Below are 27,147 nucleotides of genomic sequence, written 5' to 3' on the forward strand. Positions count from 1 at the left end.
TCACACCGGCAGAGATAGCGCGGTCTAGCGCGCGCTCTATCGCGCGCTAGGCCGCGCTATCTCTCGTGGACCACCCCCAAGAGGTGCTCCAGTACTGGCACGCCGTTTTGGCTCGCCGTGGCTCGCTGTTGGGCGGACCGAAACGACGTTGTACCTTCCACACCGCAGAGATAGCGCGCGCTAGACCGCGCTATCTCTGCGGTTTGGAAGGTACAACGTCGTTTCGGTCCGCCCAACAGCGAGCCACGGCGAGCCAAAACGGCGTGCCACTGGAGCACCCCTTGGGGGTGGTCCACGAGAGATAGCGCGGTCTAGCGCGCGCTAGAAAAAAGGGGGTGCTACGATAGACCGCGCTATCTCATTGCGGTGTGAACAGCCTCCTAGTTGATCAACATTTTGAACAACTTGTTTAAAATCACAATTTAAACAACCGGTGTTGTTTAAAGACGGTTGTTTAAAACGGAGCTGTTGTTCAGTGCATGGGGGTTGTTTACACCAACTGGGTTGTTGAAAGAAAGTTGTTTAAAACGGAGCTGTTGTTCAGTGGGGCTTGTTTACACCAACTGGGTTGTTTAAAGAAAGTTGTTTAATAAGGAGCTGTTGTTCAGTGGGGGTTGTTTACACCAACTGGGTTGTTTAAAGAAAGTTGTTTAAAAAGGAGCTGTTGTTAAATAATAATAATACTATTGGATTCTTATATAGCGCACGTACCGACCTTGCAAGGTCCTCAAGGCGCTCCAACATTACCCGGCTATGCTAGGCTGCCAAAGGACATTAGTGCCGCGGCGGGACTCGAACCGTGGACCTTGTGATCGACAGTCCGGCGACGTTTCCACTCATCCACGATACCTCTACAGCTTGGTCGGCCATGATGTGAAACAAAGGTTTTAGCCAACGCGCACTTTACTGGCACGTGACACATGACGTCATATGTAAACAACACTGTCTAAAAGCTCTCGTGTAGTAAATATAGCAGTCATTAAATTTTAAACAGCGAATGTTTAACAAAATTGCTTTCGTTTCGAGCAACATTGTTTACAATTTGTTCAACTGTTGTTTAAGATAGTGTACAACTGTAAGTGAACATCACTTTTTTTAAGCAGCGTTTTTACTGTGTAAGACTAAGTATCTAGAATTAAAAAATTATGCCTCAGTTATATTTCAACCTCGGAGGCCTCGCTGGAACCAGAAACTTAACAGCACTCGGAACATTCTACATAGGCCGCTGAACTCTAGATAGTGCATGCGAGACTAATATTTTGCATGCTATATTATCCGCAATGCTGGCTGGATAAAATGATAATCTAGAATACCAACGAGGTGACAGATTAACTTTTCCCGACTTTGGAGAAGATGTCAATGTTCAAGTCTACATGATCCGCGATTGTTAGGAAATCATTTTTATGATTCTCATTTTGTATGAACGAAAAATAAAGGAATGTAAAAAGAAATCCCTTGTTAAATACTGGTTTGATCAACAAAGAGAAAGACATTTCTATTAAAGATAGACCCTACTATATTGCATGCTCGTGCCTACTGTATGGTGTACCTTAATATTGATGAGGTATGATCCGCACTTTACAGTACAGCACTAATTATAATGATTGTGCATTGAATTTTTGGTTTTAGTAAATACCCATATAGACTTATTCGACCCTAGGTTCTTATGATTGTCAAAAAGGCAGGACAAAACATTTGCTATAAACAGTCTCAATTACATCGTTCTTCAAGAATCATCAGCAATCCAAGTCATGTTCGTAGCCTGATTGACATGATTTAAGATCTCTCCTCTTCCAATTTCATATCGTTTTTCTCGAGGTTGTCGTACTGATCACCCTTCCTTTTTTTGTTCTGAAAGAAACAAATGTTTAAACAAAAATACTATGAATCATCGAGAATATTAATGTTGATGATTACAGGCCTTATTGAAAGAAAGTTCACTGTGGTATTTAAGACACATGCATCTTCCATCCGATAGTCCCTGCTTGTGATTTAGTTTCTCTTGGAAACAAAGAATGATTACTATTTGAAAGCAGGATGACCACTTATCGAGGACTATTCCTCCTGTACTGTACCGGATCTGTCACTGCTTTAACCCTGAATCGTTTTAATCTGCTGGATGTTCTGTACCAAACAAAAAAAGAAAACTTGACGTAAAATATCTCCCAAGCTGCCAAAAATTTAATGTAACGAAGTGCTAAAGCAACGGACTGATGTACGGGATATAGAAATATAGAATCCGCCATGCATGCATGTAAATACACAACCATTCCGTACAGTCAATCCACGTACAGCTTTACCACCAATGCGAGATAAGAACGGTTTTGGCAGCTAAAGGTTTATAAACTTCTAAACATTTATATTTGGCTTTCTCTAACTAGAATCGCCCTTTAGTTTTCCAACTGTTTTTAACCCATTGGTCGATATAGGGAGTTACAGCCAGTTCGTGCCCCCCTCACACCTTAAAGAATAAATAATAATAATAATATAATAACTCTTATTTACCCAGGGTAGCCACTTCAGTTATGAAACTGTTCTTCCAGCGGGCCCTGCATAACATAATATGTTATTACTACCCTTCTCCAATCTAAAGAAAACAAATCCCATACCCTATGAGCGCCGAACAACCCATCAAAGTGAAAGTCAATCCTAGCTTTAAATTGATTTTATTAGAAGCAGAAAAATGAGCGGAATAGGTCAGTGAAAGTTTGAGCAAATTCCTATTAAGAATAATAAACTTGGGGGGGGGGGGGGTTATGGTACCCTTCATTAACAAAATCCCGGGCCCCGTTGCATAAAACTTACCATTGGTGGTAACTTTGCCATCAATGGCAACTACTACCATGGTAACAGGGCTCAACAGCCAATCAACATCAAGGTTTCCATGGTAGTTACCATATATTGATGGCAAAGATACCATCAATGGTAAGTTTTATGCAACGGGGCCCTGGTCCCGCCCTTTATTCTTACCAGTAGCTTTTCCTTGATCGAGAAAAACATACAGATTACAGCGAGAACTGCCACGCCCTGGAGTACCATGGCGTTACCAAAGTAGGCAAACCTATAGCGTTTGTTGTCATACAGCCAGCAGGAACCCCTCCCTCCGTCCGATGTCCTCTGCCAATGTATGCACACTGAATTGATAATGCTGCCGAAATAGATTGGGGCAGGGATGAAACCTGTGTGGATACGAGACGAAGACATTACACTGTGAAAAACAAAAAATACTAAGATAAAGAATTGCGCAATTGGTCTGTCCAAACAAGGTTTGGGTAATCAAGAAGTCAAACTCCGATGATTTTTGCTCAATTTGTAATGAATTGGTAGCTCTTACATTTACCTTGGCATGGTTTCTACAAGTTAATGAATCTTTTATAAAATCAGAACGAATGCAGCAAGGGACCGAAAGTGTGTGAGAGACAAAGGGAGAAGAACCTTAAAAAGAAAGAAAGAAATATACGAAGAAAGAGATGGGTGAATGAGGGGGGGGGGGGTATTAATTATTGAGAGAGGGGAGAGATACAGAGAAAGAGAGAGCGGGGGGGGGGGGGCTAGTTAACCAATTGTCTTCCACATCTACTTACCGAGGAAATGTGCAGATACTGATCTTAAAGCTATTGCTATCGATCTATCCTCCTCTCTGACACATCTAAAAAGTGAAGAAGAAAAAAGATAAAACTTTATCCTCTTCGAATAAAAAGGTGAAAACATTTGACATAAAGGCCAGTGTCGGGTTTTAGTTGAATATTTATCATTTGTCAACAGTTACTATGTTATACCTTTTGTATCTAGGATCTAGAATTATCACGACATCCAACCGGCCTAGCACCCCTCCCCCCCCCCCACCCCCGCCCCCTATATATCCGCTTAAAAAATATGCATGTCATGTTCCCACCAAGATGATGATAAGAAATGGTCAAGCAATTACATTGGAAAAGATACTGGATTGAAGCAGTCGGCAAAATGTTTTTTTTTTACAGAGTAAGTACAGAGTAATCGATGAATTATATGAGGTTTTAGATTCATCAAAATGACAAGAAATTTACTCACTCTTTCTGAAAATGACGTGCACTGCACACAACATTGGATATGATAAACACGTGTGGCATGAAAGCTTTTTCAAAACATTTGTAGATACTATTCGTCAAATTTAACAATTATTTAAAGAGAACGGTTCTATTTGATACTTGTTCCCAATTAATATTTAAATAATGAGAAGAGAAGGTCCACAAAATATTTTGATCTTTATGAATCGTCTCATCAAACTTACCGTAGAGCGACAAAGGTCATCGGGTTGGATGTGGCCGACTGAAGAAAGAAAATCGCTGTGATCAAGATCGCCACAGGGATGGCCCCCTGACAGCTGGGGTCGGGGCACTGTCCCGATGAAGCATCAACATCATCTGACGTTGACGAGCCGAAGAGATTCGTTGTCGAGCTGTTGGTCATACTACTGGAATTGCTGATGCAGCTACATCCTCTATAATCGTATTGGTTGGACTGAAACGATGAGGGTGATAAACACGAAAATAATAATATGATTATAGTTTAATGTTATTTACCCAGGCTAATACTATTACTCTTCTAGCTGTGGGCCCTGTGATTATTATTATACCTCCACAAACAAAACACCTTGGTCGAAAGTTACAACGTTGGGCAAAACATACTGTCCAATAACCGTCATCTAAAATATTGTTTGTATTCATATAGGGGTCGTCACAATATCCAAAACGGAGCCCGCCCGACTTCTCTGAGAGCTCAAATAGGGCTTTTTCGGCAGAAATATGGACGGTGTCCGCTCAATCACTACGGGCTCCGACGTAGGTCGCCCATAGATTGCGGGGCATCGGCAAAATATTCGACGATTTTTGGCTTTAGAATTCGGACAGATTTCGGCAGAGCTGCACGGCCGCCACACGGGCTCCCTACAATACTCAAACGACCCCCCCCCCCTCCCCCTCCCCCCTCCCCCCACTTCGTGAACGGAGGGATACCATGCGTGTTCCCAAACTCTCCGGCTCGTAACAAAAGAAAAAGGTCTACCCGTATTGACTTTACACACCGGACTTTTGCTGAAAAAGGGGGGGGGGGGGGGGTCGCTGGGAACACGCATATGCGTACCCTAAATAACACTAGGGCACTTTAGCAACTAGACGGTACGCACAGGAGACGGTAACGCTAGCGAAAAAAAACAAACTGTGCATGCGCGAACCTGAAATCTCTCCGTCCCGTCGATTTTCGGAACGGTACTCGGCCAACATAGCGTTCGTTCCCTAAACACGACATAAGAGAGAGAGCTGACAAATAATTTGTATCTAGATCTAACAATGCAGGGCACTACTGTGACTACTGAAGATAATAACAGGGAATCTACTCGTGTTTCCAATGTCTGTTCGGTATCTATACCTCAATCTACAATAAATTGATGGTTTGGCCGTTTAGGCCTACTCTGGGGGCTCTTTTTCATCGTTATGCATGACGTGCCTGCACGCTGCGCACTACAGCCCACCGCCGGGTCCATTGCCCCTGGCGCTCCGGCCAAGCCTCAAGGCCCTAGAGCACAAGCACCAACAGGCAGCAGGTGTGCAGTTCAGCGCGGGGATTAAATACGGACTTTGCGTCCCCGTCGCCTTTAGCAGAAAGCGAAAGCGCTTGAATATCACGACGGTACAAGAGTGCGAGACCCGTACGTCACAGTTGGTTAAAAACTCCGTCTCCTGTGCTTTCCGTCTCGTTGCTAAAGCGCCCTACTGAGTGGGGGGGGGGGGGGGGGGTGAGGGGGCCGGGGAACGACCCCCTTCCATGTCCCGCCCGACTTGTAGGCCTACAATGTCAGGCGTGCTCTGAGCGCGCTCCGTGCTTGTGTAGGCCCGCCGCGGCGCGCCGCGGCGTGCCGTCGGTCGACTTCTACGGGCCCCGGCTGGGCTCCTCCTGTGATTTCAGGAATTTGGCCCCTGGGGTATATTATATCCCCTGTATTTTGAGATTCGCCCGACTCCCGGTTGTTTACTGACGGACGCCGGGTGACTTCTGATCACTAGTTTTCAAAGGGCACCTCCCGAGCCCCGTCCAATATGTGACAGGGTAGATTTTAAGAGAACGATACGCTCAACTCCCTGGCGGGTTTGACATTCGGCGACTTTCTGGCGAACCACAAAGTCGGCCGGAGACCGTTGGGTATGTGACGCGCATGCATAATACAGGATAAGCTGTAAATACTTACGAACGGATTAAGAATGGTTGTCGTGTCATTGTAAGGTGAAACCTCCTGGTTACATCCTGCATGACATGGTGAAATAAAGGTCAAACCGTTTGACCCACAGACTGGTTGAAAGATTTCATCTGAGCATGCGCAGTGCATGTTACATCCGTCGCTGAAATATAGCAACATTAGTGGAAAGAGAATAAGATATTTAGTGGATTGCGGTTCCATACTCAGTACGCAATTGTCGGAAAACCACGGTAAAACATGCATGGCACATTTTGAGCAATGCATATATATTTATATATGCACATATATAGAAATAAGTCAGTTTGGCCTATAAGTAAAGAAGAAATAACAAAACAAATAGGAGATCCAAAATATACGAATTTTCGGCTCCAAGCCTTTGTCAAGTATATACAATGATAACATTATTGAAACCAGTGTTCTTCAAAACTTGAAATGAGGTGCAACTGTTACGACGTGCGCTCAGTTCAGAAAACAAAGATGATAAGTTTGTTAGAAAAATGGGGGGGGGGGGGGGAAGAGTGGGAATATGCGAAAGAAAATATGCACGAGAATGACAAAACAAAAAAAAGGACAAGAAATTCTTAGAAAAAGAAAAGGAGAACAGAAACAATGAGCGTGAGAGAAGAGAAAAAAGGGGAGGGGGTCGAAACTAGAAAGAAAGAAAGAAGAAAAAGACAAATAGCAAATGATGGGAAAAGAGTGGAATGAAACGTTCATCCCACGAGGTTGGAGACAGCCGAGAAAGTGAATAAGGCGTTCCTCGATCTATTCCCCTTATGGCAGCACCCTATTGGAGGACGCTCACTTGGAAGTCACTCTTCATGAGTAAAAAGGTTACCTTTTAGAATATGACGAAAGCATTTGTGATAGAAATTGCCATAAAGTATGCCCTCACGGTAACCAAGTTGTGGTAGGAATACTCCCAGGGAGTGGAATTGTGCACACTACGACTTGTGAGTAAATGAATCCGATAACCAGGGTAATAAAGATATCTGTAAAGTGCTTAGAGGCGGTATTCCGTTTTAAGCGCTACATACATCCATATTTATCATTATTATTATTATTATTATTATTATCATTGTTGTTGTTGTTGTTGTTGTTATTATTATTATTTTTGTTATAATTATTTTGTCGATCTGTTTAACTTACCTGATCGGATTAGTGTCGGATGGAGTCGTCAGTCCATCATAGGAGGTCGTCACACCAGCAACAGGAACATTATTACACCCCAGTAACATACCCATGGGGTACAGGACGAATCCAATGATGCCACATACCAGTACGAAGAGACCACACTGCTTAGAGTTGAATTTAAATCGTCGACAAATGTAGGCAGAGAAGATGTTACTGATGATATTTGATGGACCAAGAACTATGGCTGAAAGAGTTTTAAGAGAAGGCACGAAAGGATAAACCAATTGCATTTTTATAGCAAACAGAGAATTTGTTACTTTTGGTATTCGACTATTTTTGAAAGAGTTTTAAGAGAAGGCACGAAAGGATTTTCTAATTGCATCTTTAGCGAACAAAGAATTTGTTACTGTTGGTACTCGACTATTTTCGAAAGAGTTTAAGAGAAGGCACGAAAGGATAAACCACTTGCATCTTTGGCAAACAAAGAAGTAAAGATGTTACTGAATGATGGTATTCGACTGAAATTTTTCGACAGACCAAGACCAGTGGCTGCAAATGGTTTATTAAAGAGGCAGTACTAGTAAGAGACAAACCAATTGAACCTGTCAGATGATAACATTAGGATCCAGAGCATATAGCACTGAGTTCCTATAGGACATATATTTATTCAGATGGTCATATCTCAGCCAATACTTAACATATTCAATTGGTTTTTCGACCTTTGGACATTATTTTTGATGCTCTTTTGGAAAATGAAGAAAAAAAAATTGAGAAATTCTAAAAATAGATTTTTGATGACGTCACACTTCACCACTCTATAGCTCTTTCATGCCATTTACCCCCCCCCCCTGCCCCTCCCCTCCCCCTTTATTAATGTTTGTCTTTTTTTCCTTCAAAAAGACAAAGACATTCCTTTTCCTTCGGTATGGGTAATATTTGGGTACTGTCTGTAATTTAAGTAATCAATTGTCAATTCTTACAGACATGAGCGCTATAATTAAAAGAAAACCCACTATAATTATAATTCCAAACCTCACCTATAACTAGTGCTGCTTGTGACGGACTGAGTGAGAACTGCGTTTCGATGTACTTCACCCCAAAGGCTGCGAAGATGGCGATGATGGATATGAAGGCTGTTTCATCGACAACAAGACACATGTTGGTAGGATTGCAGACGATACGTTTCAAAGCAAGGATGGGTCCTAATTGCGAAGTTAGAATGCAAATAAAGACATATACTAGTCATTCCTTTAGAAAGCAAACTTGTATATTTGTAAATTGGTTAAAAAAAATATTTCAAATTAGATTTCAGCAAACATCTTGAGTTCGTAGAATAAGTTTTATTTGGTTACTTTTGTTAGGTATCCGATGAAGCTTCTGCATCTAATATCGAATCTTCAAAATGCAACATATAAAATGTAAAGGGAAAATGTCCGCAGCATTCCTTTAGATAGTGCTTGATGATTGATTTTTATTTGACAAGCTTCTAACATACAACAATATACAAGAATAACAGATCAAAATTAAGTCAGCTTGAACAGGATAACAAGGTAGCAACTTGAGACACAGACAGGGGGACTAATCAAATATGTTCTTTGCTTTAGCATATTAGAGTCAACAGCGCAGTAGCCATATGGGGTGGGGCATCACATTTTACTAACTCTCTGACGATCGATACGTAAAGTACAAGTAATACATCAAATATATGAAAGCATCCATAAATAGACGTTTTATTTCCATATATGTGATTCCCTGTTGCACAACTAGGATTGTGCGCGTCATGTCTGCAGTACTCTGTCGATAGGTACAAAACAGTTATGTTTCTTTCTTTTGTTTTGACATTTAATTGTTTGTTTTAGCGATAGTGAAGGGATTGTCATTGACCCTGACAGTTTGAGATCCTACACCCCTGCTGGAAAGAACACACTCATTCACACTCATTCCCAGTGTGAATCACAGTGTAAATCACAGTGTGAAATCACAGTTCACATTGTGAACACAGTGTGAAACACGGTGTGATTCACATTGTGAATGAGTGTGAATGAGTGTGTTCTTTCCTTTACCGGTTATCCATACTGTGAACCACAGTGTGAAACGAATCGACCACAATGTGAAAACGCCCCAATTTAACATTGTGGAGCACACTGTGATTCACAGTGTGAAACACAGTGTGATTCACACTGTGAATGAGTGTGAATGAGTATGTTCTTTCCAGCAGGGACACTCACTCCTTCCGTACCTTTGATGACCTTTTCAACGACGATGCCACCATCAAGATGTGCGTATATCGACCCACGTCTCTCCCTCAAATCATTGTCCTCCTCCTCCTCATCTGCATCCATCGCCACCACAGGCGGTCTATTCAACTGCTTCCCTTCCTCCGTCTCGGCCTCTTCCTTCTCTTCCTTCCACTTCCTGATCGCCGAGGGCATCGTCCGCGGGTAGAAGAAGATTGGAATACTCAAGAAGACCATGATGGTGCTCAGAATGACGAAGCCCAGCCACCACGCCCCAATCCAGCGAGGATCGTTTTGGCTGATCATGGGAATCTGGTCGCTCGGCACACGATCGAAGTCGACGTATAGGGTCGTTGTGAAAGCAGCGAAGAGAAAGCCGCCGCTGGGACCAAAGGTAAACGCCAAGAACAGAACAGCTGTCAAAAATAGGAGGAAAAACTTTCTTACTAAAAATGTTTCCTTAATTGAGTTCAAATAAAAGACCGTAGGCAATTCTAAAGGATGATGTTTTTAAAAAAATTGTAAAAGCGCGGTAACCAATAAATATTTTCACCTATTTTACCTGATAAAAGTGGTCTAGATCGAGCTCTAGTTCTTTAAGGTATTGATAAACCACAAAAGATAGTTGCTTCGGCCTACTGTGAAACAGGTTTTCCCCTGTAAGAGTTAAGCCTTCAAGTTCACATTCGCAACGACTTTCAAAAATCAACCTGAGGAAATGTCAATAGCCATGTCAATCACCTATTCTTTTCAATATTCGAACATTGCAATGACGATTATATATACGTAATCCAAACCTGATGGTAAGGTCTTTGCCACCGTGACAAAATACAACACACTCAGGCCTAAAAAAGAATGTTGTATTGCCCTTTGCAGCCGACCCCAAAAGCTTGAAATCCACGGTCGGCTTTTTAGAAAAGTTTCTTTCTTTTTCTTACCGTTTTATAGAGAGAGAAAAATGAAGGCATTTTTTAAACCGAGAAATATCAGCCCAAAGAAAGAAAAAGTTTTAAAAAAGAAAAAAAAGATTTCCGACCGATCGACCCATATTTTGGCACCTAAAGGACAATACAACATCTTTTTGGTTTGAAGGTATCAACCGTGACCCTAGAGTGGAGTAGCTATACGGGTGCATGGGAGCACGTGTCCCTAATCAGTTGGTAAAAAACAAACTGAGGATCGAGAGAGAGTAAGACACTACATCACAATGGTCACTGATCTTTAATTCGTAAAAATATGATAACGAAATGATAAATGTATAAAGAAACAGTACCCCCTGACTCTCAGCAAACAATAAATAAGAAAACAATAGTAGTACTGAAATATTTCGCAAGGTAGCTTAATTGATTTGCATCCCTTTTTGGCTACATCATTCATACAAAACTGTCTTTTTATTACATGTATGATACGACAAGGCTCCATTAACATTTTCTGCGGACTTGTTTTTGTCAAAGATATGGGATTAGGGTTAGTGTTAGGGTTGCGATTTGAGTTTTACGCCAGGCGAATGACGCTTCGTGTGCAACGGCCTTTACCTGTATAAGCAGTGAGATCGTGCTTCGTGACGCTGTCATCGATGTACGTAATGACAAGAGCGACGAAAGGGGCGTTCCCAATACCACTTATGAGCTGACCAAGAATGATCCACCAAACAGTCCGAAGATCCCCCTTCGATGACCCTTGGTGGAGGTCACCTAAAGTGGACAAAAAGAAGAATATTTAACAATTTGTTTTGGTGTCGTGTCATTACATTAGGTGTCGTGGTATAGTGGTTAATATTCACTTGACTCTCAATTCAAGAGTTGAGGGTTCGAATCCCAGCCCGGCCCCAAAGTCCTTTGGTAAGACATCAATCCACTTTTGCCACTCTCCACTCGGGTGTTAAATAGGAAGGATGCGAGAAGTATTGTACTCTCTTTTAAAAAAGAGTGAATTTTCACTCTATTTTCACTTTCTTGGGAGTGACGCCCGTGATCACTTGTTTAGGAGTGAAAATCGATTGATTTTAGAGTGCTCTCTAAGAAGAAAAGAGTGAATGTTCACTCTATTTTCACTACATTTTCACTCTCCAGAGGAGTGACGTCCGTGATCACTCGATTTTTTTTTAGAGAGTAGTTTGCTCGGCACTGCGAGTCTGTATAATTTGCGCCTGCCTGGGGTGCCCCCCCCCCCAGGGAGTGGAGAATGTGAATGCAATGTGTTTGGGCAAGCTTGAATCCAATGACCGGGATAATGATATATCCGTAAAGAGATTAAATCGATTTGTAAACCCTGATTGTAATAATCCTCTATTTCAGAGCCGATCAGCACGTTCGTTCGCTGGCGTGCCAGGAATGAATGACCATCACCACAAATAATAAGCACCGTTTTTTAAACAGCAGAATTGCATCAGTCAAAATCATCGTTTAATTTGTTCCGTCTAAGTTGACTATAATGATGACCCTCTTGTCATTTTTTAATTCTTAGTCTTACACACTATGTTTAGTTTTTTGATTAATCTCAAAACCTTTGGTAAACCCCACTTACGAGATAATAAGAACAGGGATATCATTTGAGTTGCATATGATAGTATGACGAATATCTTACATACCCATGTATACGTTTCCATAGTGCCTCGGACATTTCCACATATAAGCCCGGCTACAGATCCGGCAATCCGTATATGGCTCAATGGTTCAATTTAATATATTACTCGATCAACATTACAAAAAAACATGGCAGTAATATAAACAGTGTCAAATTAGGTGATTTTAAGGAAGAAACATGGAAAATGTGAGTAAATTACTTTGGTTGGTTTCATTAACATTAACTTATTTTTACTTGCTATGAGTTCTAGATATGGCAATCATCACAAAAGTGATGCACCATTAAACAGGGAAATTGTACTGTTACCCCAAAATCATCGTCTTTTCATGCTAATTGGCTTTAACGATAATAAACCCAATTACTATTGTTTAGTAATTGTACATCCTGTTTATGCTTTTAAATTGTAAATACAATGTAAAACAAGGATATGATTTGAGTGGCATGTGAAAAGTTAATAATAGCTTTACGTCTACATCAACCTCCAAATTACTCCGGTTTTGCAACATTGGCTTTAGATCCGGCATCATTTATCGACCAATCTCAGCGATTACTATTATGTGCTCAAGCACTACCCTCCTAGATCCTGTTTCATAAAACTTGATGTCAATAACAAGTTACAAGCTACTGTTATAACCTACTGAAATCACGGCATTTGATTGGCTGAGAGCAAATTTGTCATAGATATTTAGCATTTGTTATAGATAACATGTTTTATGAAACAGGCCCCTGGATCCTGTTTCATTAAAAACTTCTTTTTTAGTATCCAGTGATAAACCTCCATCACAATTTTGCTCTCAGCCAATCAAATGCAACGATTCCAGTAGCTTATAATATGTATTCTAGTTTGTTATTGATATCGATATAAATGCGACCGGGCCCTAATTACAGATCAGTTTGTTTGTGAAAATTCTATATTCTATATTCATTCAATGGATTAATTTGCCCAATGTATGTTCGACGTGGAAATATGTTTCGCTCACATGTAAAATACATATGGAAACGTTGTATCATCCGCTCATTCTGACTTGCGTGCATAAGCATTTTTCCATGAAAGAGTGAAGTTTTCTAAAATGTACGTTTCTTTCCAGCATTGGGGCGCCCGGAAGTCGCTCGGGTAACATTTCATAAAGTATAATATAAAAACAACATATGCAAATTTTCTGTACTTTTGTCGGAAAAAATACATTTATCCAGCACAATGTCGTCTCTTTTTGCGTTGGAGAAGAGCAAATAGCGAGTTTCAATCACACTTTGGCCGCTCTCGCAAGCTCTCACTCGTTTCACTGTGGTCACGAGAGTTTGGGGCAAGCGGATAATGAAAATACTAATCGTTAGCTTTCTTCTGATATCAAACTTGTTTTGATTGATTGTATAATTTTGTCGGAATAAAGGAAACAAAGAGGCTCGACCAATAACTTTCACAATGTTTATACATCTTTTTTTAATTATTAGTAAGATATAACATATTTTTTCTGATATCACGGAAGTTTTGGATTTTATTTAATGAGTAATTTTAAATAAGAGCCATTTTACTGTTTTAATTTACTGGATCGTACCATTAAAGTCGCAGGGTAGAAAGATGCATTTTCCAACCGCGCCAAATTTAATTTACGTTCCGACATTCTGTTAAATGGGTTCGTGTTATTAAGAATCCACTGCTTTCTGCTCCAAAAAAAATGTCCACATGCGGAGTCGTTTATCAACTAAATTATTCAAATTCATGGATGCTTCCTAGCTTCCCAGGTGTTTGTGTTGCTGTTGAAGCATTTCATTCACCTGCTATCATTCTTTGTACTCCAATTGCCAGAACGCAAAATGCATTTTGGTTTTTATAGTTTCATGCAATAAGTAAGTCAATAAAAGAATATGTTCTGCACAATAAAAACAATGTGTGTCCCTATTGTACAATGTAATGTGTCTCCTCATTTTGTAATAGTTAATTTACCCATTCACATAATGGAACTACCTGCCCGATGAAGCCAGTGGCCTGTGACCCCTGAGCACTCAACACCGTGTGGGAGTCAGTTCGTGGTCAAATTCTTTTATGAGACAAATACAAGCAAACGTTTCCATATGAAGGCTCAAACAAAGTTAACCAAGAACATAAATAGGATATGATATATTGGTTATATTTTGGTGGTGACAAAATAATAATCATACATAATATTGATTTTCGTTTGGTTATGGTTTGTTTCGTTTCCTCAAAGTATATTATTTGACTGTCTTTATGCATATTTATAAATGAAAACTATTTAACACTATACGCATAGAGAATGAACTTTGATGAACGAGATATCTATAACAGCAAAACAGTATTGATTTATATTAATAACCGTGTTAGTGATTATGAATGATTCTCATATCATCTTCTTAAATAACCTTTCTAATAGTACATCCAAAATATTTCCATATATTTCTAGTAGTTTTTTTTTCTACCAGCTGTATTAAAAAAAAGGGATAATTAAACGTTATGGTAAAGAATGTTTTGCCATGATTATAATGGATTAAATACGCACCTCCATCATGACCAGTCGATGCATTTGTCCAAGATTCTGTAGCTTCATACTTGTGTAGACCTTCTTCGCCCACACTGCATAGGTCTTCAACCTCGTCCAGAGATCCCGTCAGGATGGTCTTTGGGTTGATTGGATCCGTCACGAAGTGAGGTAACGAACAGAGCATGGTGCCCACAGCAGTCAACATCATCCCAGTGCCAATCCAACGGGGTCGATGTCCCATCTGGCCGTAGTGACTGAGGGGGATCACAAAGAGCGTGCTGACGATATCCGCTGCTATGGTGATGGCTCCGGATTGGGCGCTGTCCAACCGGAAGTTGCGCTCGATGGTGGTCAAGACGGCTCCGATGTAGACGTAAGACATCATGGCGAAGGAGGTAGTGATCATCATGTGAACGGTGAAGACCTTTGGGTTGGCAAGGCGTTGGGACCAGGATGGGGCACAGGTGGGAGGACAGCAACATAGAGTGTCCTCTTCAGGGATACTGTCGAGATCTTTGTGAACATCTTGACCACGCCCTGACCTCGCCTTACTGCTCCGGTTATTATTGATGTTGGAATCAGTCATGTCTGCACCTAGTTGAACTAAATTAAAAAGATAACAAATTACTAGCTATAAATTGATTCAGGATGTATGACTTGAGCAGTAGAATCGGGGAGGGGGAGGCAATTAACCGGGGTTTGTTTTGCACTCGCCCCCCCCCCTCCAAACACACACGCACACACACGCACGCACACACATACACACTCTTAGATAAACCAATTATGATTCAAGGAATATTACTCTTGGGTTACTCTCCTAGGCTACTTCATGGTCAATGACATTATCAGGATTGTAAAAGAATCTGCTGTTCGGCCATTAGTGCTGCAAATGATTATTTATCAATAAACCCTTTTAAAACATTTGATTTGATTTGATTTAATTCGGTTTATTGCAATAATAGAACATGCAGTTGGGAAGCTGAAATTGCTCAATTAACAAAGTCAATGTACAACACAATGATAAACGATCAAAATATGAGTGACTAAAATGTACAACCATAAATCATGCATAATGAAATAAAATGAAACTCAAATATTACATCAGAATCTAAATATATTACAAATATTAAAAACATTAAACAAAATAATGTGCAATCAAAGGTTACCAACAAAAAGGAGAGAGAGAGAGAGGGAGGGAGAAAGATGGAACTAGCAAGAGGAATAGAAGGAAGAAGAAGAAAGAAAGAACATTTGATCAGAGACTATACGAAAGATTGGAGGAGAGGGATAAAGAAGGGCAGAGTAGAAAAAGAAAAGTAGAAAGAGAGGAGAATGAGATGACAAAAATGTTATCTCTACATTATTTTTTTACTGCATGCTTCATTATGTCAGAGTAAAATGATGTGCCAAGAACAGTAAGGCCTACAGGCATTGTGGAAACCAACAATGACGGTCGCATCCTACCGGGTACCCATTTTAACAACATTTTAACATTATGGAAACGGACCAATGTAAATGTAGACCTACATCACAAGCAGCGTTATATAGTTAACCCTGCATTTGAACTTTCTATTTGACATGCTTCAGGACCCGGCTGCAATACATGACTGCATCAATGACCGGAAAACTTGTTTTTGTGGTCATAACCAGAATGACGATCGATATGAAATAATTCTTTGATTATATACACGCAGCGGGGCAAAACATGACTGAAGTATAACCTTGTACTAAAGTGATCTATTCAGTAGAAAACTTTACAATAATAGGATTAGCCTCCCATTGAAACGTGGATAAGGATGCATAGTTCGAGACGAATGAAGGCAATTTTAAGAATGGGCAATAAACAGGTCTAGTGATTGAAGGTATTGAACATCGCCAAACAAGGGTCTAGTGGGACTTTGAACTTGTGATTCAAATCACTGCCTTATGAGACTTCTGCGTGTCATTGTTTGAAAACATCACTGACGTCCATGGCGTGCGAATACAACAAAAACACGGTACTAGTCACTACAAGGTCCAATTCTTCTTGAAAGAAGATCAAGACTTGAAAGTAAACTTCAATAAAAGAAAGCAGGGAAATGAGACCTTATGATGGCCCCGTCTAGTAATCGTAACTTATTTGCGATTGACACCAATCGCAATTATGTACGTTGGGTACACTGGCGTACTGATGGTCGGGGGAGGGGGGGGGGGCAGTTGACCTCCCAAATAAAATTCAAACGTGGTTTATTTCTAATGCGATACCAGTGATTTACAAATGTTGCTGAAATGGCATGATTTCTACCTGAGCTTCCGGGGGCTCCACCCCTGGTACCCAACAAGGACCCTTAGGCGGGCCCCTGACTGCTCATCTGACGGTAATGAAATGCATAAAACCCCTTACATTCCGGAGACTCTGCCCCCTGGACCCCACCAAGGCCCCTAAGGCGGGCCTCTGACTGTTCATCTGATCGTAATGTAATGCCTTAAACGCCTGAGCAACTGGGGGCTCCGCCCCTGGACCTCACTCTATTAGTAACCTGCCAGTGTCACAAATAAGGTATCAAAAATCTGAGTGATCTGACTGTAAATAAATATGTCTAAAAGCCTTGAGCTTCCAGGGGCCCTAATTAGGCGGGCCCCTGACGGTTCATCTGACCGTTATTGAATGCCTAAAACCCCTGAGCTTAATTTCCCATGGATCCCACGCCAATTTACGCTCCACTTGCTTCGCTCTACCTTATCATAAATATTTTAGCTTTGAAAAACGATCCGCGGAGCCTGTATTTAACATGTAAGAGTGGTTGTGATGCGGATTTTGTTTTATCCCTCCAAAAACATAAACATGTTTTGTTCATTACGCCACTGCATTTATATAAAAGATAGGAGAGCAAAGTTCGGATTGTTTGGAGGACTTGTGATTAATTTGGATCAATCGCAATATTACATAAGACGGGGCCATGATGAGGAGCAGACAATTTTATTATTTATCTATTTCATTTTATTTCATTTCCAGGAACATAAAGGCGTATAACAATAACGAAGAACACAAGAAAACGAATTACAATATTAAATATAATAACAGGAAAAAAGGCCATCAACTAATACCTGAGGATTACCAACATAAACTGAGTTTCTGTAGGAGGCTCTCCTTATTAGTTGATTTTGTAATACTTAACTATATACAATATTCATAAATGACATAAGATATATATAATTAAATACGAAAAAGATGCAAAAGTGAAAGTATGAACGAAATCGGACAGAAACAATCAGTAAAGTTACTGCTGTGACGTAGAGTCGGACAACTTTCCCTTTTTGTCAACACACGTAATCACCAAAATAAAAATATTTCACAATGTCTTACTCAGGAGGGTCTTTCCTTTTAGAGAACAATAATTTGCTCTCCAGAATATACATATACTTTGAATAGTGCCCCAATGGATAAGGTACTTAGGAGAAAAAAGGAACTTAAGTAAATGACAAGTTTAATACGGGAGAGTTGTCTGTCACAATCCACTAACCAAATTACCAATTTGAGATTCATAATGATTGAGTGATCTCATTTTTCAAACTTTCATAGGCCTATAGATCATCTTCAGCATTCTATTTCTCTTACTTTTTCTGCTTTCATACAAATGAACATTATTACAACGCTAAGAAATAATATTGAATATGTTGTCTGTTGACTTAGTTATTCCCCGAGTAAACAGTGGATGAGATCTGGTAGCAGATGCAGTTGCAAGGGCATCTGACGGGTGAATGATCTTTCACAATTTCTACCACCCCCCCCCCCCACCCCCTTATTCTCTTTTACGTCAGAGATCCAAAGAATAATTTCCATAATCTCCTTTCGCAACTTCGGTATTTGTATCGCCTATATATATATATATATATATTAGATAGCTTAGACAGATACCGAGATGTGATTGGTCCAGAGCTCGTCACGTGATATCAATTGTGAGGATCCAAATTGTTATATTTTCCTGGCCGGTCACTTTTCGGTGTTATATTAACCAGCTGGTGAAATGAATATATTTTTAATCAATGCATGTCGCCCTCTTGAGGACTGTATGTCACCAATTACACACATTACACCATTACCGAGGTCATTTAATTTTTTCAATTTTTTTTTTTCATGAATTTTTTTTCCCTTGAAATTATTTTTTCCAGATTTTCTTTTTTTCCCCAAAAAATGCTTTTTTGGGTAATTTTTTTTTTTTTTCTCGAAAAATGCTTTTTTGGGTAAGAATTTTATTTTTTCGATTTTTTTTTTTTTTTTTTTTTCCCCAAAATTTGTTTATAATTTTTTTTTTTTTTAAGGTTTTTTTTTCTTTCTTGAACTATCTTGACAGATTATTTTGCCGTAATTTCCGAAAAAAAGGGGAATATTTTTTTTCGGGCAAATTATTTTTGGACCCCCCCCCCCCCCCCCCCCCACAAAAAAGGGCTATCTAATATAACAGTTATTGACTGGCAGGAGGTATATAACATTCTTTGGACCTGAAGGGAGTTATATTTCCCTCGTGACCATATTTTCCCTCAGCGCTGCGCGCTTCGGGAAAATATAACCACTTGGGAAATATAACTCCCTTCAGGTCCAAAGAATGTTATATTACACCCCCTACCAGTCAATAACTGTATAATATTGATTGATTTTTATTCGACAAGCTTCCAATATACAACAATATACAATAATAACAGATCAAAAATAAGTCAGCTTGAACAGGATAACCCACGAAAGCTCGAGAGCTTATTTCCAGTGGGGTCCCTTACAGACATGTATACAATTAATAAATTAAAATAGTAATATTTACAGACAGATAAGAAAATTAAAAGAACTACTTATTAAAGATAATAATAACAACATTAAACTGATGATAGAAATGATATTAAGTACAAGAAGAAAAAGAAGAAGGAGAAGAAGAAAAAGAGGAGAAGGAAGAAGAGGAAAATAATGATGAATTTGTAGAATTTCTATAACGTACGAAAACATAAGTATATACAACATGAAAAAGTATGAACCGACAGAAGAATAACAATTTCAATCATATAACATGTCATTCACTTCTCTTCTCTGACTGTCAAGTATTAGGTATTCCTTTAATTTCCTCTTAAAATGATCATAGTTTCCTATTTCTTTTACACCATTGGGAAGGGAATTCCAATGTTTTATGGCATTGTAATAAAACGAATTTCCAATACTACCTACTCTTTCTGGTAAGTTAAAGTTGAATCGTCTATTTCTTGTATTATAATCATGTACGTCAGTAACAAGATCGAAGTTGGATCGAATATAATGATTCGCCCTAGTATGATATATTTTATGCACGTGATGCAATGCGAGTTGTTTTGATCTTTGGTCGACTTCAAGAAAACCAGCTTTAGAAAGTTCGCTATAGCCAACATGAGTTCTTGGACCAGAACAGTTGATAAATCTCACCATTTTGTTCTGTATAATCTTCAACTTCTTTTGATCTGACTTGTTTATGTTACTGTACCATGCAGGGTTAGCATAGTCAAATAAACATTGAATAAGAGCAAAACAGAGTGTACGTCTTGCTTTTAAATCCATACAACTTTGATATCTGTACAAAAATTTCAGACGAGAATTTGCTTTTTTTACAACTGATTCTACTAAAGATGAAAATGAAATTGCGCTAGCCAACTCAATGCCTAAATACTTCACAGACTCTTTTCTCTTGATTGCTTGATTATTGTGTGTCACTTTGAATTCAAATGACTTTTTAGAACTACTTTTAGAACAAAATAAAATGCTTTCTGTTTTTCCCAAGTGTAAAGAAAGCTTATTATCAGTCATCCAATCGACACACGTAGACAGCTGTTCACTGAGCTTTTCCTCAATATATTTAGGATCAGGATTTGAATAGAGTAGTACGCTGTCATCTGCGTACAATAATAGTTTGAAGTCTTTTATACAAATACACATATCATTTATATAACTTGAAAATAGAATTGGGCCTAAAATACTTCCCTGAGGAACACCGCATGTTATAGGCATTAGTTTGGAACGAATATCATGAATGGCCACTACTTGGTGCCGATTAGATAAGTAGGATCTGAACCAATCTAAACTTGCCTTATCAAAACCCATTAGTTGTAACTTCTTCAATAAGACGCAATGATTAACTGTATCAAAAGCTTTTTGCAGATCAAGGAGCACCATACCAACAAAGCGTCCTTGGGAAGTTTCTCTCCTCAAATAATCAGTCAAATGAATTAGACATGTTTCAGTCGAATAATCATGTCGAAAACCAGATTGAAATTCATAAATTATATCATTTTCTTTGAAGTATCTTTCAATTTGAACACAGACCGATTTTTCTAGAATCTTTGATGCTACGCTTAAAACACTAATAGGTCTATAGTTGCTAACATCAGTTTTATCTTTCTTTTTATAAAGTGGAGTCACTTTTGCTATTTTCATATCTTCTGGAAAAGTACTCGTCAAGATAGATAGGTTCATTAAGTAACTTAGAGGCTTAAATAAAACCTTCGCACCATCTTTTAGAAATTTAGCTGGAATCAAGTCTAACCCAGTACTTTTTGATACATTCAACTTACGTAACTCTTTGAAAACAAATTGTTCACTGATTGGTAATAACTCGAAGCTGTTTTCACGTACACCTTTTCTTTCGTAAAAGTCACGAATACAATCATTGTCTGCGCTGAAAAAGTCTTTGGAAGGGGGGAGTTTGTCTACTAATTTGGCAGCCACATTTGTGAAATGAGAATTGAATTCATCAGCGATGGCCATCTTATCATGACATAATTCCCCATCAATTTTAATGACAGATTCTTGTTCTTTTCGCTTCTTATTTTTCAATCCTAAGCTTTTTAGATTCTGCCAAAGTTTTTTCGAATCTTGTTTATTTTCTTCTATCTTGTTTTGTAAGTAATCGAGTTTAGCCTTTTTCACCTCTCTTTGGACCATATTTCTTAATACTCTGTATCTTTTATAGAGCTTCTCATCTTTTGCTCTTTTCCTCCATTTTTTGTATACTATATTTCTCTCTTGAATTAGGGAAAGAATATCTTTAGTCACCCAAGTTTCTGATCTTTGTTTTATTCTTATCCGTTTCAGTGGCGCTATCATATTCAAATTTGAGATAAAAACATGTTGAAATATTGACCATGCCTCATTTACATCTGTACAGTCAGTTATTCGTGACCAATCAACAACAGATAGTTGAAGATTGAAAGACTCTTCTGTATATTTTTTCATGGATCTGATATCATTAGTCCTGTGATGACCTATAGCCAGTCTAACATTTTTCCGTGTACAGAAAGTAAAATAATGGTCGCTAATACCTAGATCAATGACACCACTTTGACTTATTTTATTTTCTTTGGTACAACCAACATGATCCAATAGAGAAGAACATGTAGGTGTAACGCGTGTTGCCTCTTTAATGAGTTGACTAAACCCATGAAGACTCAACAAGTCAATATATTTTTTAGCCAGTGGCGATTTGCGAAGAAGACAAATATTCATGTCTCCTAAAAGAATTATTTCGTCATCCTTCTTTAATGTATCAAGAATATTGGACAATTTCTGGATAAACAAATTGTTTTTCGGAGGTCGATACAGAACACCAACAACAATTGGTTTTGATCTTGGTATAAGCAAATTTATCCACAGGGATTCCGTATCTCCAGTACTTATAGCATCCATAATATTAAATGCAATATCATTTCTGATATAGAAACATACACCACCTCCAGAGCCAGAGGATCGATCATGGCGTATGATTTTATATCCGTCTATTTCAATTTCTTCATCATTTATGGAATTGTTTAACCATGTTTCAGTGAAAGCAATAATAGACAGCCTTTTTCTTTTAAAAAGAATTCTAAGTTCCGATATCTTGTTTAGAATGGACCTCACATTAAGGTGTAAAAAATGAAGACCTTTAACTTTAAACTTTTCTTCAAATTCTTGATAAAGAAAAGTGTTTTCATCTCTGAGGTTTGGCTGAATTACTCTTGCTATCGCTTGCTTTTCAGGTGTAACGCGCGTTATCTTAAAATAGTTTTCTTTTAGTCTATCCTCGTTTTGGCTTTCTTATATATATATATATATATTATACAAATAACGCACGTCCCAGAGTGCAATAGCGGTGAATGCAGTACGCGCGAGGTTTCTTTAGATTGGTGCCGCTCTGTGCAACGAGCCGCTTGCGGCGAGTTGACAGTGCGAACCATCTGAAGAAACCGAGCGTTTACTGCATTTACGTTTTGCACAACAGGGTCAAGTGCGTTATTTGTTTTATAAAATAGCGACACAAATATCAAAAACGAAACTTTAGATCTAATAAGTTAGAGTCTACGAGAGTTCGATCTAGATCTAACAGTTAGATCTAGATCGAGTTATGTTGGTTCTACTTCTAATTAGACTAAGACCTTGCAGGCTTACCAAAAAGTCAATGGGATTCATTGCCTTGATTAAAAATAAAATCCATACAGTGGGTCTAGAGACGAGTCTACATCAGACAGCTGAAATTCCTGGCTTCATTGTAAAATCCAAAAGTCAAAACAGGCCTAAATCCGAGGCAAAAGTAAAATAAAAATTTGCTTTTTAATAATACCCCGCTGGCCGCTCTAGCTAGCTAGCTACGCGTACGTTGCGCTGGGGATCATGGTGGAGCGTACAATATTAGCTACGCGTAGCCTACAATAATTGCAATGCAACTCGAGGGAGCGCGTACTACACGTACGCGCGCGCACTGGATCTCCATGGTCACGCGTACGCACCGTGCAATATAACTTTTTACTGCGCTTTTTCTGCACTCATTTCTGCAAAATCGTGCTTGCATCAAATTTTTTTCAATGTCATGTGACGCGTATTGACCAATCACGATGCTTAAAATACTAGAGCCATTTTATAAATATATATATATATATACTCCGCATAAAATTCTTCTCTTTATTCTTGTGATGGCTTTTTCTTCTTCTGATTTTACTTTTAAAAACACGTGATAGATGAATGTGGCATTCTGTCCGTTGACATGTTCCAGGGTTGTTATTTTTGTTTTTAAAGTTGTAATCCTTGTTTTTGTTCATGCGGGTTTTTTTCTCCAATCATCCGACAGAATCGTTAATTTGCAATGAAAGTCGCCATTTCGGTACCGAGACAATAAGCTATTGCACCAAACTTAAGTACCTTGGAACCGACAAGCCTTTTTTTGAAAGATATTGTGCGTACAAATAAGTGGGTAAAAGTTAGTAAAACTAAATATATAAATGAATGAATAAGTAAATAAATTAATGAATACAATATTAATGATACAAAATAACGAAATTCTCCGTCTTGAGCAGGCCCTTTACTATATTAAGGTCCACTTTTGAAGAATTAATAATTTGGAAGAAAAATAAAAGGTGATCTAGAACATAAAGTACAGTCCGTCTTTAAAAAATCCAAAGTGTTAATTAAATTAATAGGGCAGAAGAAGAGAGACAGCCGCTGTTTCGGTCAACCGGACCATGCAGTAGATACAAAGTTGTCAAAGTTATAACCAGTAATGTGAAAGGTGTTTGAAAGGTCTATCCGGTTACCATGGTGACTAGACCAAGAAATTATTTGCATTTTTAAAGCGATGCATACCTGGCTACCACTATCCTCTTTGGAGGAAAAAAATAAGCGAACGAGAAATAATTTGAAAAAAAAGTCAACCATGAGTCAACCATTTTGCCCAACACAATATAAAAACCACTGAAACTATTCTCGTACAAATGGATCACGTCTGACATGAAAACTGGGCCAGGGTCGGCCCTTGGTATAGTTGAATAGCTATCCAAAAAGGGACACAACTAGCTAAGTAGCTCACAGTATGTCGGGGATTCAATGGAGACCCCGATGGAGACATTGTTGTGAATCGTTTCTCACTGTACTGTTGATTGTTATGACACAAGTGACGCGGAATCTTATACAAATAATACAATCACATGCAATATTGCACTCACAAAAATCTACATCAAATATGAGTGGGTAATATATTGACCGCGCGTTGCTGAAACACATAAGTAACACATATAATATACCATTTCATTATGTAGGCCTATATCGCAATTCGTAATTGCAAGGCCCAAAGTATGAAGTATTGGATTGACGTTAATACACAGGAGAGCATTACTGGTATCTGGGAGCTACAGCCCACCCCGCCCCTCCCTCCTCCCCATACACCCCATACGAAGAAGCTTCACGATAACAAAAATTACAGAAAGGGTATATGCCATTTATATACCCTTTCTGTAATTTTTGTTATCGTGAAGCTTTTTCGTCCTCTGTCTTTCCCAGTGGAAAAGACAAAGGACAAAAATAAATCAATAAAAAAATTAACATTGAAAGGAAGAAATAAAGAAGTAAAATGGGATTCTTTTGTTTATGGTGTTTAATATAATGGTTAAAAAGTCCATTTTGGGGTAATGATCGAAGCTTCTTAATTATGAGGAGGGGGACTGCCCCCAATTAGCATCCCGGCCCCTACTCCACAGGTAGGTTGACCAGTGGTCCATGCCGGTGGTAGAGATTGCCTTGGTTCAGGGTTCGTATAGTGTTGAATTTGGTTAGTGTTTGAAAACGGGAGTTTGTATATAAAACCAGTATATATATATAGTTGATGGCTAAAACGGGAGCCTGACTGAATTATAATTACACTGACACGCTATTATTCCGAGTACATTATATTATGAATAATGATCTAATTCGACTAAATGTCTATAGTATACCCTTGCATGATACTTGAAAATCACAATATCTCAAATCTACATGCGATGCAATTACAGCTCAGTTTATAATATTTAATCATGGATATTTAACGAGTCCCTAATCAAATTTGATATAGTTATCGAACTCATAAAAATATGTATACTCACGCCTATAGGAGATCGAGCGTTCCCAAGGTTGATGGTTTCGCTAAACAGTGATCACCAAATTCCCTGATTCACCGGCCGAGTCTCTCCTGCACACTGCAAACTGTAGCAGAACTCAATATTATATAAAACTCCAGTGCACACTGGCCTTGTGCAAAGTGACTTGTAAGGAGGTGAACAAGCTGGGAACAGGATTCATTTCTATACGAGACAAAACTTTCTGCTCCAGCGATTGACTCGCCTGGGAGACGCTTTTGTCTGTGCGAGAAGTACCTTGGTTCAATTTTCAACAATGGAAATTATGAAACAGCAAAATTGGCCGATGGTACTACATGTAGTACTAATCGCGTGCAAAGTTGAGAAGGCCTTTTGTCAATTGAAAGTTTGTGTTAACTCGCCAAAAGTTCGAGGCTTAAGCCATATTGCATTGTTTTGTTTATTTATTTAAAAACACTGCGTGGGCGGAGTGTTTCCGTTTGCCAGCGGCCTCGATCTGCGAGCAAGGATTTCTTGCACGCTCCATGAAACGTACAGCCTGTTCAGAATATAATAATACAAACGTAAACAATAATACAAACATTTATGCATGCTTATATATTATATACTACGTTGCCCTCTCTATGCGCTAATCCAAAAGCAATGTAACAGACTTTTGTGGGATAATTACATAGACTGATTAGTTACTAAGATAATTAAAACAAGAAAGTATATGACAATGGAATACGTACACTTACTTATTTCAATCAGTTATGGAAATATGGCAATGCATAAATATATATATATATATATATATATATATATATATATACGAAACTCGATCAGATAAAGAATAACCGTATAACGCAAGGAGCGTACAGACTAGAAAAACGTAAAGAAACATCGTACAAAGAGCTCAATTTTAAGTGATATGTGTGATTTAGTTCTTTAGTGTTTTAGCCCAGGAAAGGTTGATGACCTATACTTGTCAGTAAGGAAGTGGCTTTCAAAAGACCAACAGTCGTTTTGAGATTGACATTCCAATGGCTGGAAACTTTAAACTTTCGAGGCAAACCCATTAAAACCCCACAAATCACCGCAGTATCAATTTTTGTGGTTTAACGTGTAAATTAACAGAAAGTTCAGCAGCCACTCATGCAAATGGATTGTCTGCTCCAATCTTCTCTACTCTCTATTACTCTCACAATGTTTCCTTTGTTATGCTTTTAGCAAAGATTATCCACCGGACCACACATTAAAAAATGGTTATACAGTTCTAAATTACATTAAGTATTATCTTTTGCCATAACAACATTTAGAATTCAAGTAGTTGTTTATTATATTTAAAAGCATTTATATCAATCGACCCATGTTTGTACACGTTTATATGTGAAAATATAGTTGCGTTACTTCCCCTTTGAAATGTCAAATGGACCACAATTTTAGAACCAATTCAATCTTTATGACCAAAGTTGTCTATTTCTGCATGGAATATTCCTTCACGTTGTGCCTTGATAAATATGCACCAAAAATTGATTACTTTCACTTTTTCCATGGTATGCCTGAATCAACAATGAAATAAAACTGAAATTACAATTTCTTATTTTTTTAT

At 38.7% G+C, this 27,147-nt stretch overlaps 1 protein-coding gene across 1 annotated transcript; it reads right to left on the reverse strand.

Moving 5' to 3' along the window:
• Positions 1-1,718: 1,718 nt before the first annotated feature.
• Positions 1,719-25,784, reverse strand: LOC583692 (solute carrier organic anion transporter family member 2A1). Its single transcript, XM_783591.5, has 11 exons — positions 25,563-25,784; positions 14,706-15,290; positions 11,139-11,297; positions 9,606-10,019; positions 8,404-8,568; positions 7,382-7,610; positions 6,224-6,374; positions 4,271-4,500; positions 3,585-3,649; positions 2,971-3,179; positions 1,719-1,851 (listed from the first exon to the last, which is right to left on the reverse strand). The coding sequence occupies exons 2-11, from the start codon at positions 15,271-15,273 to the stop codon at positions 1,777-1,779; spliced, it is 2,265 nt and encodes a 754-aa protein (XP_788684.4). The 5' UTR covers positions 15,274-15,290; positions 25,563-25,784; the 3' UTR covers positions 1,719-1,776.
• Positions 25,785-27,147: the final 1,363 nt, after the last annotated feature.

This window comes from Strongylocentrotus purpuratus, unplaced genomic scaffold, assembly GCF_000002235.5.
Source record: "Strongylocentrotus purpuratus isolate Spur 01 unplaced genomic scaffold, Spur_5.0 spur5_scaffold_1, whole genome shotgun sequence".
Lineage (NCBI taxonomy): Eukaryota > Metazoa > Echinodermata > Echinoidea > Camarodonta > Strongylocentrotidae > Strongylocentrotus > Strongylocentrotus purpuratus.